The sequence below is a fragment of the Triturus cristatus genome, chromosome 1_1, assembly GCF_964204655.1.
Source record: "Triturus cristatus chromosome 1_1, aTriCri1.1, whole genome shotgun sequence".
NCBI lineage: Eukaryota > Metazoa > Chordata > Amphibia > Caudata > Salamandridae > Triturus > Triturus cristatus.
The window spans coordinates 230,879,751-230,892,740 of NC_140579.1; the positions used below are offsets into that span (position 1 = coordinate 230,879,751).

The window sequence follows — 12,990 nt, forward strand, 5'->3', positions numbered from 1 at the left end:
TACTATTAGGCTGGGTTTAGGTTGTTCCCTGATTGGGCAGAGTTCTTCTTCGTGTTGCTCCGGGTACCTGAGTGTGGACTGGTGGCTTGGTCCCAGCGTACCTGGGCCTGAATATTTCTTCTTCTGCCTCTGGATCTTGGTGGGCCATATCCTAAAAAAGACTGGTCATCGAATGCTGGTTGAAAGGGTGCCATGGGGGACTGAAAAGGTTGAGGTGGATATCCCCATGGAGTGGGTGGCCACCATTGTTGGAAATGGGGTGTAAACATGTCCCTTTGGTTGTAAGGCCTGGAAAATCTGCCTCTCCCTTGAAAGCGAGGTCGTTGAGTAGCAGATTCATCAGTCTCGCTGGAAGTTTCATCCTAGCTGGAACCTGAGTAGGTAGATCCAAATCTCTTGCCATTACTCTTGAACTCCGGCGGAGAGTAGTTCTCACTAGTATAAGGATAAACTTTTTCATGTTTAAACTTAGCCAAGTCTTTTTTAAATTTCTCGATTTTAGTCAATAGAATGGAGTCTTTAAACTCTTTGTTGTTTTCATTAGACTCCTCCAGGTTTTTCTTAAATAATGTTGCAGTTATGGTAGTTTTAATTTGTGACTCTAAAATCTGTATCTCTACCAGGATTGAGTCAGCCACTCTTTTGGCCGTGCTGATTATTAAAATCAGCCAATCGCGCGTACAGCGCCAGGCTATTAGAGACCAGTCTTTGCGAAAAACCTTGTCCTCTAGAAATAGCCGAGGTGCATTTGTTACGATTAAACCTGGGGGCGCACAATTTGCCCTTAAATATTCGGCCATAATAGCGCCGTGTATAGAAGAGCGTGAATGCGATTTTTTTAAAAGAAGGACTTTACCCCAAAGTGAGGTTGTATCGTTTATCCAACCCCTGTTACTCTCTTTTCACACTATTTTATGAATAGAGTGTTTATGTATGCAGTAGCTTGGTGTGACTTAGATAGGTCCTGAAGAAAGCCGTGGGGAATTCCCCCTGATGGCTGAAACATGTCGACCTAAAAATAGCAGTCACTTGGGATTACTGCTATGACCTAAAAATAGCAGTCACTTGGGATTACTGCTATAGTTTTTTCTGCACCGTTTTTACTAGATGTGAGGAGGGTTGTATCATTCAGAGTAGTTTGTCTCTCCACGCAACCTTTTTAAAATCTCTTTCACAAATATATATTTTTTGCACTGCACTACATGGGATTCCTTTATTATGGACATGAGCATACCTTCTTCTTCTTCTTGCATGGTCCCGCAACGGCATTTACTTTGAGCAACAGAGCTTGCCAGCAAGGGAGTCCTTATGATCAAGGGACGGACCTTCCACTCTTGGCGGATGACCAAATGATAATATTGATCATTAGAGCTTGATTGATTCATACACATGCTCTACTTTGAGAGGTAGATTGATGGTAATCCTTGCTCTGCTCTGAATGCCTGTGTGGTATTACGACTGTTTACTAACGTTTGCGTTCATCTCTTTATGTGCTTCTGTTGTTGACCCCCAGTTCTCTTTTTGTGTGTGTATTTAGTTTGAAGAGGGGATTAGGACTTGGGCAGGTCATTAAAAATTTTCCCTTAGACCCTGTTTTCTATTGGTTTGTTTGATGGAAAATTACAAACACCATTGAAAATCTGCAGCTTTAGTCCATAAAAATGGGGCATTCGGCAGGTCTAAGATTTTATCAAATTGTCCTATGTTGCACTATTTCTGGGGGAAAGTATTATTATTAACGTCATGTAATATTTTTGTTACCAGAAGAATAACGAGGCTCGGTGTAGTCGTTTAAAAACAAAAATCCTGGTCTGTAATGTTTATTTTGGTTTCTGTCGTTGTCCAAACTTTACTTATGAACCAATGGTGATCGCTGGTGATGGCTCACCTACCAGAAGATTCTTCTTTGGTAAACCCATATGCCGAGAGTGCAGGTTAGGTTGACACTTTACCACTTGTCTCTAGAAGTGTGCGACCCTATGGTGAGCCAAAGCGAATCAAACACTGGGCCTGCATGTAAAATGAATGAGTTCTACTGTAATGCGGATGGGGTGTTGGGAATACAAATGGGGCTGTGAAAAGTCTGGGAGACCAATGAGGATAATGTCCCGCCTCCTCCTTGCACCTACTTCCTGGACTGAAACTGCTTTCCCTCTTCTGCTATAGCCAGTGACGTAACGCAGGCCCCGGCAACTCTTGGGGTGCATTCATCCCAAGACCAATGAATATTTGTGAGACTTGGGGGCCTTCATCACATTCTGCGGGGAGTGGGGGTTATCATTTTGTGTTACACCATTGGCATTACCTTGTGGCCATACCATAGCTCTCTCATTTTTCATAAGGCTGTACTTAGCATCCTATAGATGCCCATTTATGTATTTTCTCTTCCACACCTAATTCTTCCATTTAAATTCGTTTTATGGTGACAAGGCACAAATATCGCTCTCCTGTTTACATCCATTTATGGTGCTGCTCACAGTTAACTCCTTCCAATCTATCTTTCCCCAATCGTATTTACAATGAGGTCTCACAATCTCAGCAAACTGCACCCTAACTTTTATCACCACCGCTTTTCCGGTCTTGGAATAAATTGGTCCAAGTCTGTAGTATTTCCGTTGACGGCGCATACCACGGAGATTGACCTGGAGTTTCCGCTTTCCTGGTCCTCGGACCCTGTTAAATACCTGGGGGTCTGGGTACACAGGGACCCAGAGGTTGTGATACCAGAAAATTATGGCCGGACAGTAACGCGTATGGCGGATCAGGTTGAACGCTGGACACGTTTACCCCTCTCCTTGGCTGATAGAATAGCAGTCGTTAAAATGGCCTTGCTTCCTAAATTGCTTTACTACTATATCAATATCCCTGTTAAATTGAATAAAGCATTCTTCCGTACTCTTCAATCCACATTGATAACGTTTATGTGGGGAGGGAAGAAACCACGGTGTAGTTGGGATCTCTTGGCGCAGACCTATGAAGGGTTTGAAGCCCCAGACTTTAGATTATATTTCCTTTGTGCCCAAGCACAATTTGCGCACTATTGGCACTTTCCACAGAGATTTCAGCCCCACGTGGCAGTTGAATCCGATGCGGTTCTTCCCCTGCCGATACCGGCGGCAACCTTATTGGGGGGCTCGGGCGGACCGCGTACTGAGATAAACCCTGTCTACTGCACGGCATGGGCTTGGCGAATGCTGGCTGAGCGGGCTAGGTTACCCTACGTGTATGCTCCATCGCTGCCATTGTTATCACATCCTGATATCTCCGTGGCACGCGAGCCGCAGGCCCGGCATGAGCTGGCCAAGGGGGGTATTCTGATGTTAGGGGACTTGTATTTAGGTGGACGTTTTAAAACATTGCAGGAGGTCCAGAAGGGGGCTGATTGTGGCTTTATGTTTAGCTTTACCTATATCCGAGTGCGACAGGCCGTTAAGACTGTATACCCAGATTATCCTGCGGAACCCACCGCGCTGCAAGCATTGCAAGTGCTGCTGATGGATGAAAAACGTCATAAGCTAATCACTAAGCTCTATAATGCGTCTTTACGAGAACGGGACATCAGCGATCAACCCTCCTGTGTACGCTGGCAGAGGGCATTGGGGGCAGTTCTTAAGCCTGAAGTGTGGACGGCGTGTTGCACTCTGACAGGTCGACTTAATTGCAACCTCAGAATGATTCATTTTAAATTTTTACATCAATTATATTATACGCCGCTGCAACTGCATAGATACGGCTTGCGTGACACTGCTAACTGTGTGAAGTGTGGCATGGCGGATGCAGACTTTTTGCATGTGGCATGGCAATGTGCGGGTGTGTCTGCCTTCTGGTCGGAAGTGACGAAACTGCTCACTGATGTTGTATTGGAACCCGTGCAATGTGTACCTGAGGTGTGTCTATTAGGTTATATGAACCGCCTAAAGCCCTGTAATAGACGCATTATTGCTGTATCTACCTTATTTGCCAAGCGGGCTGTGGCGCAATGTTGGGGGGCAAAACATACTCCGACAATTAAAAAATGGCTGCGTGAGCTGTTGTATTGTAAAACTCAATTATTGACTTACGAAGAAGAGTTACCTGAAACCTCTCGTCCCAGAGACTTTTGGGCTCCGCTAACCGCATACCTGTTATAAAGGCCGGACTTGTAGTGACACTCTATATAAGCCCTCTATATCAACACTGTGTGCCCGCATGTACTTGCTGATTTGCTGTAACTTTGATCCCCTCATCATCTGCGGAGTTTGGTTTTTATTGGGCCCGTCCGTGGGGTCCCCATTGGCTGTTTCTCAGTGTACCCTCCTTTGATAACTCTGCCTCTGTATAATAGTGGGTTGTTTCTATTTTGTCAATGTACTTGTCCTTAGCTTCTTCTGCCTCAAGGGGGGGGGGGGGTTGGGTGGGCTGGAGGGATTGGATTGGAGTTGATCTCTGGTGATGGAATGTGGATCTTGTTAACATTCTCTTGGTTGAAACTAATGAACACATTTTTTAAAAAAACAAAAAACTTTTATCACCACGAATATCCTTCGTTCGTTGTCCTTTCCCGCTGCTAAACCCCTCATAATACCCATGGTTGTCACTCATTTTAAGTACTGATGCTTGTGTTACAAGTTTACGCTTACCATGCTTTACGGATTCACCATAACCCCACGAATTTCCAGCTGTCTTATTTATGTGAGCTCCCATGTCCCCATGTTCTTGCTCACTTTCATAGTTTACCTATTTCTTTTGATTATTAATTGGATTTAAGGCACATGCTCGGTCTCTCCTCCTGTTGCTCCCCCCTTCCCATCTGGGCTCCAAGCACTCCTTCCCTCGGCCTTCCTCCGTCTTTTATTGCCACTGCTTCTCATTCTGCGGCCTTGTGTTTTCGTACACTGTGAGATTCATGCCTGCTTATAGATTAACCTACAGATATAGCTTAATGCAATCCTCAGCACACGCAAGTTTATATAAACATTTCATTATTAATAATTGCACACAAAATAATGGTTCGTTATTTTCTGATCTTTGTCTTTAATTCTCTGCGCTCAGTCAACACGTGTTTCGTCGATAGGGGAATACCCACTACTTCTTCAGGGCAGTCAGGCTCGCAAATTCTATCCTCTTTTCTCACCTCTCTGCCGGTTCTACTTCCGTCACGGCTGTTCCTATATGAATGTCCTCTCCCGTTTATTGATTAAGCTTCAGTGTTGTTTTGCCCCCAATTTTAGGCAATGTTCTAACTGACTTTAATCTAGTCGAGTATGATGCAATCTACACTTTAAAATGTCAGTATAATACTGTCAGCGAGTACAATTGTGTGTAGAACGATATATACACACTAGCGTACTCGCTAGGAGCACCAAAGTAAATTGGGCGTATATTATAGAATCAAGACGCATTTTGTGAGCGCCAGGATTTGCCTAGTACAAACTCACCCCAGTAAGAAAAGAAACTACAGATTATAGCTATCAACCTCTTGCTTACATACATTTTAGGTCTGCTGCATTAGCCGTCAAAGGTCAGTCCCAGCTTTCTGGAACTACTGTCTCAGCTGCAACTTTCCCGGTTCAAGTTTCTTGGAGAATTTGCTTCTCCTGAACCTTGGTTCTGTGCCTTGTCCACTAAGTTATTAGTCACTTCTTGGCAATCTGATTCTAAGAAAACTCTAAGAAAGATGACAGGCAGTTCCTATAATTTCTCAGATTTTCAGCTTCTGAACTCTTCTCCTTTGCTAGTCTGAGCACAACTTTTCTTTCTGTGGGTGTCTAGTTGTACCCAAAACTGCAACAATTGTCAACATTTCATCACAATCTAACTTGACTTCGTAATAAAGCGGTCTAATAACTGGAGGTCACTCATACTATGGTCACGCATGTTATCTCACTTATGGTACTGGCGAGTCATTCTCGTTTCAGCCTGTGCTCTGCTGCTTTACTACACGCTCCTCTTCACCTCCAGGAAATGCTATGCTTCCAGATGCGCCCCAGAGGCAGCACAAAGATGCAGACTTTGTGATTACCTCAATCTAGCAACCGTTTCTTTGAATATGTGCAGCACTTGCCAAATTTCTTGTAAAATTGGCTATATTGAAAATTTCGAAGAAGTTGGAAAATTACTACTAAACGTCTTGTGAAATTGATCTTGTTGAAGATATCAAAGGAAGTTTCATAGATTAATTTCTTGTTTGCAATTCCTATTGCTCTGGTAAAATCTGCTGATTTAGCTTCTGCTATATCTGTCGCTGCATCGTTTGTGTTGGGCAGCACCGTGTTTTGTTGTGTCCATATTTAATACTTCTCTTTTTTAGGTGGAAGATAAATTTACCGAACAGATAAGTTGTTTACAATTTTAATCACACAAATGCAAACATTGAATCATGGTGCTTCAGTTAGCAAGCTGAGAAAGTTTACTCTTCTCCTACACCTGGTTTCCCCCCCAAAAGCCATCTGTGTCTCATTGTGCTTCCCCCACAAAAAACAATATCCAAACCTGGGGAATTTAACAGAATACTTGAAGTCTTACCTGTCCATGTAGACAGAAAATAATGGTAGAGCCACCAGATTCTGATCCATCATGTTGTCGAAAACAGGAGGGCAGCCTCCAACAGCCAACGATGGGTAAGCAAGCCCAAGGATTCCATCAAAACCTGCATCCACAAAGGTGGTGCCCAGCTCGCTGACACTCTCTCTGAACTGTTGGTTGGCCACGCTGATTCCTTGAACCTGCAGAGGGCAGAGATCCAGCTCTCAGTAGATGTTTACAGTCTATGATGGACCTAAAGTGATTTGGAATGAGTTCATGTTTTTCCGGTGTGTCAAGCATTAAACAAGCCTGTGCATATGATGCAACATCAGAACCGGGATACTACTGGTCAACAGTTTAAGCACTCTTTGGAAAAAAATTGATTCTTTTATTATTAGCTTTTTTGAAAATCAGGAATGTATGCATAGTTGAACGGAAATGCCAATTATTGGATCTATCAGGATTCCAACTAGATGAAGGGCCATTTCATAACCCGAGACTCAAAGAATCCGTTTGGAAATCAGAAATCTATGCATTGTAGGGTGCCTCCTAACAATTTGTGAGAATTTCTAACTTTTAGAGGATTCACAAAATTCTAATCATGAAGACACCTGTAAGTCTTTGATTTCCATGTGCGCTCATTCTTCAAAAGAAGGACAGTCTGCAGCAGTGTGGCAGTAGCACAGTTAACTAACCTATTTTTCCTCCAACTGGAAAATATTTTTTCAGGTGAAGAAATGTCATCTCTTTATTTTAATAAAAACAGAGGCTGTTGCATACCCTTGGCACCATGGAAATGCACTTCTTACACTTCATTATACCTTCTGATTAAGTATATTGACATGCGTTTTCATGGTGATGTGCAAAATCTTTGTGAATATCTGTAACATTCTGACTTTCTAGCACTTTGCATGGGCACTCCACCCAGCAGGCCTCACCTGGTAAAACCTGGAGATTTTTTTGTATGGAAAGATGACAACATTCTGAGATCAGAAAAAATGGGGGCAAACCCAGGTTTACATTTTAGCCCCCATTCCGAGTGTGCAGTGATACTGCTGTATTGATTTTTCCCAGAAGCAGTACTACAGCACTAAAATACCGGCACGATTGTAACAAGCAACATTGGTAAAGCCAATAGGCCTCGCCTATGTGAGAGCTATTGGCTTTGACTATGACTGACAATGGCACGGCTGCTGTGCATGGCTAAAAGTTAAAAAAAACCTGCTGAAGAGAGGTAAAGTGGCAGGGAGTGCCTGGCAGTGAACTGAAAGGCATGACGTTGATTTAAGACTGTGCATTGTGTGTGCCAACATTTAATTGCACCAGCTGTCGGCTACTGAGCAGAGTTTTGGGCACTGGAACTCATTCTTTTACAAGTTAAGCACTGTTTGTCAGGTGTGGTAACATGGGCAGTGGGAGGGAGAAATAGAGGGAGCAAGCAACACAGTCAATCGGAGGGTGGAAGGGAACAAGCAACATGAACAAAGGGTGGGTGTGAGGAGATAAACAACACGAACAACAGGAGGGGGGAGGAAATACGCAACACTGACGCAGGAAAGGAGAACAAGCAACATCGACAGGGGAAGAAGAATTAAAAAACAGTACCTCAAGTCTAGCACGAGCAGCGGAAGGACAATAATCAAAATGAAGGAATCAGCACTTGGTCCATCCTCCACAGAATGGAAGAACAAAATAAGAAGAAGAGGAACCCACACGTGATGGCCAATTAGGAGGCAGTAAATCAGAGTGACAATGAAGCCAATATATTGTAAACAATGGGCGAGCTTCAAGCCCCTTTTAGTAAACAAAATGTCTTGCAAGTGACAATGCATGCCCTGTCTCAGGAGAGACCTAAAAAGGCCTTTTTCAGTAAACCAGCCACTGCTCTTTGGGTGAAAAACTTTCACCAAATAATTTTTAGTAGCAGAAAAGTTTTACCATTTTAATATTCGTTCAAATTTTTCATATATGAATTAATTTACTCTCGCAGTAACTGTAGTCAAGTAAGCATATGAAAATTGACGTTTAAAATGAACTCTTTTGGTTCTGCTTTTTATGGCGTCCACTAGAGGTTGTACTAAATTTGTTTCGTCATCTTCATTGGCGGTCGTAGAAGACAGGCACAAGGAGTGCAGAGCATTTCGCCCACTCTATTATTTATTGTCACTTGCCTTCTCTATGGGCTCATTTGTTGTAAGCCACTATATTTCTATATATCTTAGAACAGAGGCGCAACTAGAGCCAAATTTCGGGGGGGGGGGGGGGGCTAAGAAAAAATTTCGGGGGGGGGCTGAATCTTTAAGCAATAGGCAGAGTGGAGCTGCAGGGGCTCTTAGAAGGGGTGAAACAACAGCAAAGCCTCATTAACATGCAAATGGTCTTTTAAAGACCTGTGAGGTGCTCGAGTGCGGCTGTGTGTGTGCCTGGGAAGCTGTCTCATCCCAGACTGCCACACACGACGGGGGGGGCTGAAGCCCTTTGAGTCCAATGGGTGTTGCGCGCCTGTCTTAGAACCACAGTGCTTCGAAGCATGTGAACAGGTGCTGCGGGAATGGATAAGAGCAGCAGGGCGGTAGGGCGGGGCGGTAGGGCGGGGCGGTGGGGAGTTGACATACGAAGGGATAGGGAAAATAAAACAAAGAAATAAATAAAACCACTTACCTTGCCTCGCCGCATCGCCGAGTCGGTGATGTGGCGAGGACAATGTAAATGGTTTTATTTATTTTTCCCTATCCCATCGTATGCTGACTTCCACCCGCTCGCCCCGCCCCACCTCTCTTACCTGTACCGACTGTGCCTGTACCGACTTTTGCTGTTTTGTTGGGCAAACATGTTAAAAATAGTGTGGCCTCACGCTCAATTTTCACTGTGACTTACGGGGTCCTTATAATGTATAGTTGGGTTCCCTCTCTATCTCATATATTATTTTCTCATCATCTGTTCGTATCTAATCTCTGTCAGCAGTGTTTGACACGTATGCCTGGTTTAGCACAGGAGTTTCTTTTCTTCGACTGTTTACGCCTCTCACACCTCGCCTCTAAAACCCACACAACTCATCTTATCAGGGTAGCAGTGTTTGCTACACACCCTCTTCCTGCAGCACTCAAACCTAGTCTCACTGGACTCTAGGGAGCCAAAATGAGACCTCAATCCAGTATAGAAAACAAGCACTGGCAAAGCCAATATGTCTCGCCTATGCAAGAGCGATTGGCTTTGGCAATGTGTTTTAGCCATGTTGTAGACCAATGTAAAAATTAGTGGAATGGAGTGGGATGGGTTGGGATAGAGGGGGCTAGAATGGGGTAGATTGGGGTAAACTGGAGTGGGGTAGATTGGGTAGAGTGCAGTGAAGTAGATTGGTGTAGGTTGGAGTGGGGTAGATTGGAGTACAGTCTAGTGGAGTAGAGTAGGGTAGATTGGAGGGGATAAAGTGGGGTAGACTGGAGTTGCGTGGGGTAGATTGGAGTGGAGTGGAATGGAGTGGAGTGGATTGGGGTAGATTGTTGTGGGGTGGATGGGAGTAGGGTAGACTGGAGTGGTAGATTGGAGTGGAGAAGATTGGAGTAGGATGGATTGATTTGGGGTAGATTGGGGTGGAAGGGGGTACATTGGTGTGGAATGGGGTGGGGGTAGATCGTAGTGGAGTGGGGCAGATTGCGGTAGACTAGAATACAGTGGAGTGGGGTAAATTGGAGTTGAGGTGAATAGATTGGGGTTGGATTGGAGTGGGATGGATTAGAGTGGAGTGGGGTATATTAGGGTTGAGTGATGTTGGGTGGATTGGGGTAGATTGAAATGAAGTGAAGTAAATTGGAGTGGAGTGGAGTGGGGTAGATTGTAGTGGAGCAGGGTAGATTGGGTGGGTGAGAGTGGGGTAGATTGGAATGGAGTAGGTTACATAAGGGTAGATTGCAGTGGAGAAGATTGGGAAAGAATGGAGTGGGCTCGATTGGAGTGGGGTGAACTGAGTAGGATTGGAGTTAAGTGGATTGGAGTGGGGTACATTAGGTTGGGGTAGAGTGGAGTGGGGTAGTTTGGGCTGGAGTGGGGTGTACTGGGGTAGATTTGAGTGGAGTAGATTGGAGTAAAGTGGGATAGATTGGAGTGGGTTAAAGTGGAGTTGGGTGGGGAAGTTTGGATTGTGGTGGGTTGGATTGGAGTGGAGTGGGTTAGATTTGAGTAGAGTGGGTTAGACTGGGGTGGAGAGCAGTAGCTTTGAGTGGAGTGGGGAAAGCAGTGGGGTAGCATGGAGTGGAGTGGGGCAGATTGAAGTAGATTGGATTGGAGTTGGGTAGATTGTGGTAGATTGAAGAGGGCTATTTTGGGGTAGATTGCAGTTGGATGGGGTAGATGTGAGTGATTTAGAGTGGGGTAGATTGGAGTGGAGGGTGTAGATTGTGGAAGATTTTAGTGGTGTAGATTGTGGTAGAATGTAGTGGGATAGTTTGGGATAAATTAGAGTGGAGTGGGGTAGACTGAAGTGGAGTGGGGTAGATTGAAGCGGAGTGGGGTAGATTGGAGTGGAGTGGGATTGATTGGGGTGGAGTGGGGTAGATTGGAGTGGAGTAGATTTGGGTGGATTGGTGTGGATTGGAATCAAGTGGGGTAGATTGGAGTAGATTGGGGTAGATTGGGGCAGAGTGGGGTAGATTGGAGTGGAGTGGGGTAGTTTGGAGTGAATTGAGGTAGAGTGGATTAGAGTGAGTAGAGTAGATTGGAGTAGAGGTATAATGGGGTGGAGTAGATTGGAGTGGAATGGGGTAAATTGTGGTAGATGAGAGTGGAGTGGGGTAGATTGAGATGAAGTTGAGAGGGGTAGATTGGAGTGGTGTGGGATGATTGGAGTGGGATAGATTGGGGTAGATTGGAGTGCAGTGGAGTAAGGTAGATTGGGATAGTTTGGATTGAGTGGAGGGAATTCGGGTAAGTTGGAATGGAGTGAGGTGGACTGGAGTGGGGTAGATTGGAATAGATTGGAGTGGAGTGAGGTAGATTGTAGAGGGGTATGGGGAGGTAGATTCGAGTGGGGAGGAGTTGGGTGAATGGGTGTAGATTGGGGTGTACTGAGGTATATTGGGCTGGAGTGTGGTAGACTAGGGTGGGGTGCGGTAGATTTTAGCGAAGTCGGATAGATTGGAGTGAGGTAGATTATGTTAGATTAAAATGGATTGGTGTAGATTGGAATGGAGGGGGTAGATTGGAGTGGGGTGGGGTAGAGTGGAGTGGAGCGGGATTGATTGTAGTAGATTGTAGTGGAGAGGTATAGAGTGGGTGGGTAGATTGGGGTAGACAGGAGTGGGGTGGATTGGAGTGCAGTAGGATAGATGGGGATGGATTGTAGTGAAGTGGAGTGGGGAAGTTTGGAGTGGAGTGGATTGGAGTGGAGTAGAGTGGGGTAGATTGGGATAGATACAAGTGCAGTGGAGTGGGGTAGATTGGAGTGGAGGTGGGTAGATTGGGGTGGATTTTTGTGGGGTATATTGTGGTAGAGTGGAGTGGGGTAGATTTGAGTGGAATGGGGTAGATTAAGGTAGAGTGGAGTGGGGTTGATTGAGGTAGACTGGAGTAAAGTGGAGTAGATTGGGGTGGAGTGAGGTAGATTGGAGTGGTGTGGGATAGATTGGAGAGAAGTGGGCTAGATTATGATGAGTGGAGTGGGGTAGATTTAGGTTGTTGGAGTAGGGTAGATTGGGTGGATTGGAATAGAATAGGTTAGATTTGGGTAGATCGGAGTGGAGTAGATTGAGATAGAATGGAGTGAGGTAGATTGGAGTTGGGTAGATTGGAGTGGGGTAGATTAGGGTGGGGTAGAGTGGGGTAGATTGGGATGGAGTGGGTGGATTGGGGTGGGGTAGATTTGAGTGAAGCGGGATAGATTAGAGTGGGGTAGGGTACTTTGTAGTGGGGTGGGGTGGATTGGGGTTGAGTGGGGTAGATTGGGGTAGAGTGGGGTAGATTGGAGTTGAGTGGGTTAGACTGTAGTGAAGTGCGGTAGCTTTAAGTAGAGTGGGGAAGACTGGGGTAGATTGCAGTGGGGTAGCATGGAGTGGAGTGGGGCAGATTTAAGTAGATTGGAGTGGGGTATTTTGTGGTAGATTGGAGTTGGGCGGGATAATTGTGAGTGGAGTAGAGAACTGTAGATTGGAGTAGAGGGGGTAGATTGTGGTAGATTGTAGTGGGGTAGTTTGGGATAGATTTGAGTGAAGTGGGGTGGAGTGGGGTAGATGGAGTAGATTGGGTTGCAGTGGAGTGGATTGGGGTAGATTGGAGAGGAGAAAATGAGGATGTATTGGGGTGGATTGGGGTCAAGTGTGGTAAATTGTGGCAGAATGCTGTAGATTTTTGTAGGGCAGATTGGAGTGAATTGGGGTAGATTGGCTAGGAGTGGGGTAGAGTGGAGTGATGTAGTTTGGGGTAGAGCAGAGTAGGATAGATCGGAGTAGATTGAGGTAGAGTGGGTTAGTGTGAGTGAAGTAGGGCAGATTG

The 12,990-nt window shown here is 45.1% G+C and overlaps 1 protein-coding gene across 1 annotated transcript in view; it reads right to left on the reverse strand.

The window, feature by feature from the left end:
• Nucleotides 1–12,990, reverse strand: part of CTSE (cathepsin E) — a 326,557-nt gene that overhangs the window by 184,277 nt on the left and 129,290 nt on the right. Inside the window, 1 exon segment of the mRNA XM_085640901.1 lies at nucleotides 6,505–6,704. Coding sequence (XP_085497027.1) covers nucleotides 6,505–6,704 — 200 coding nt within the window.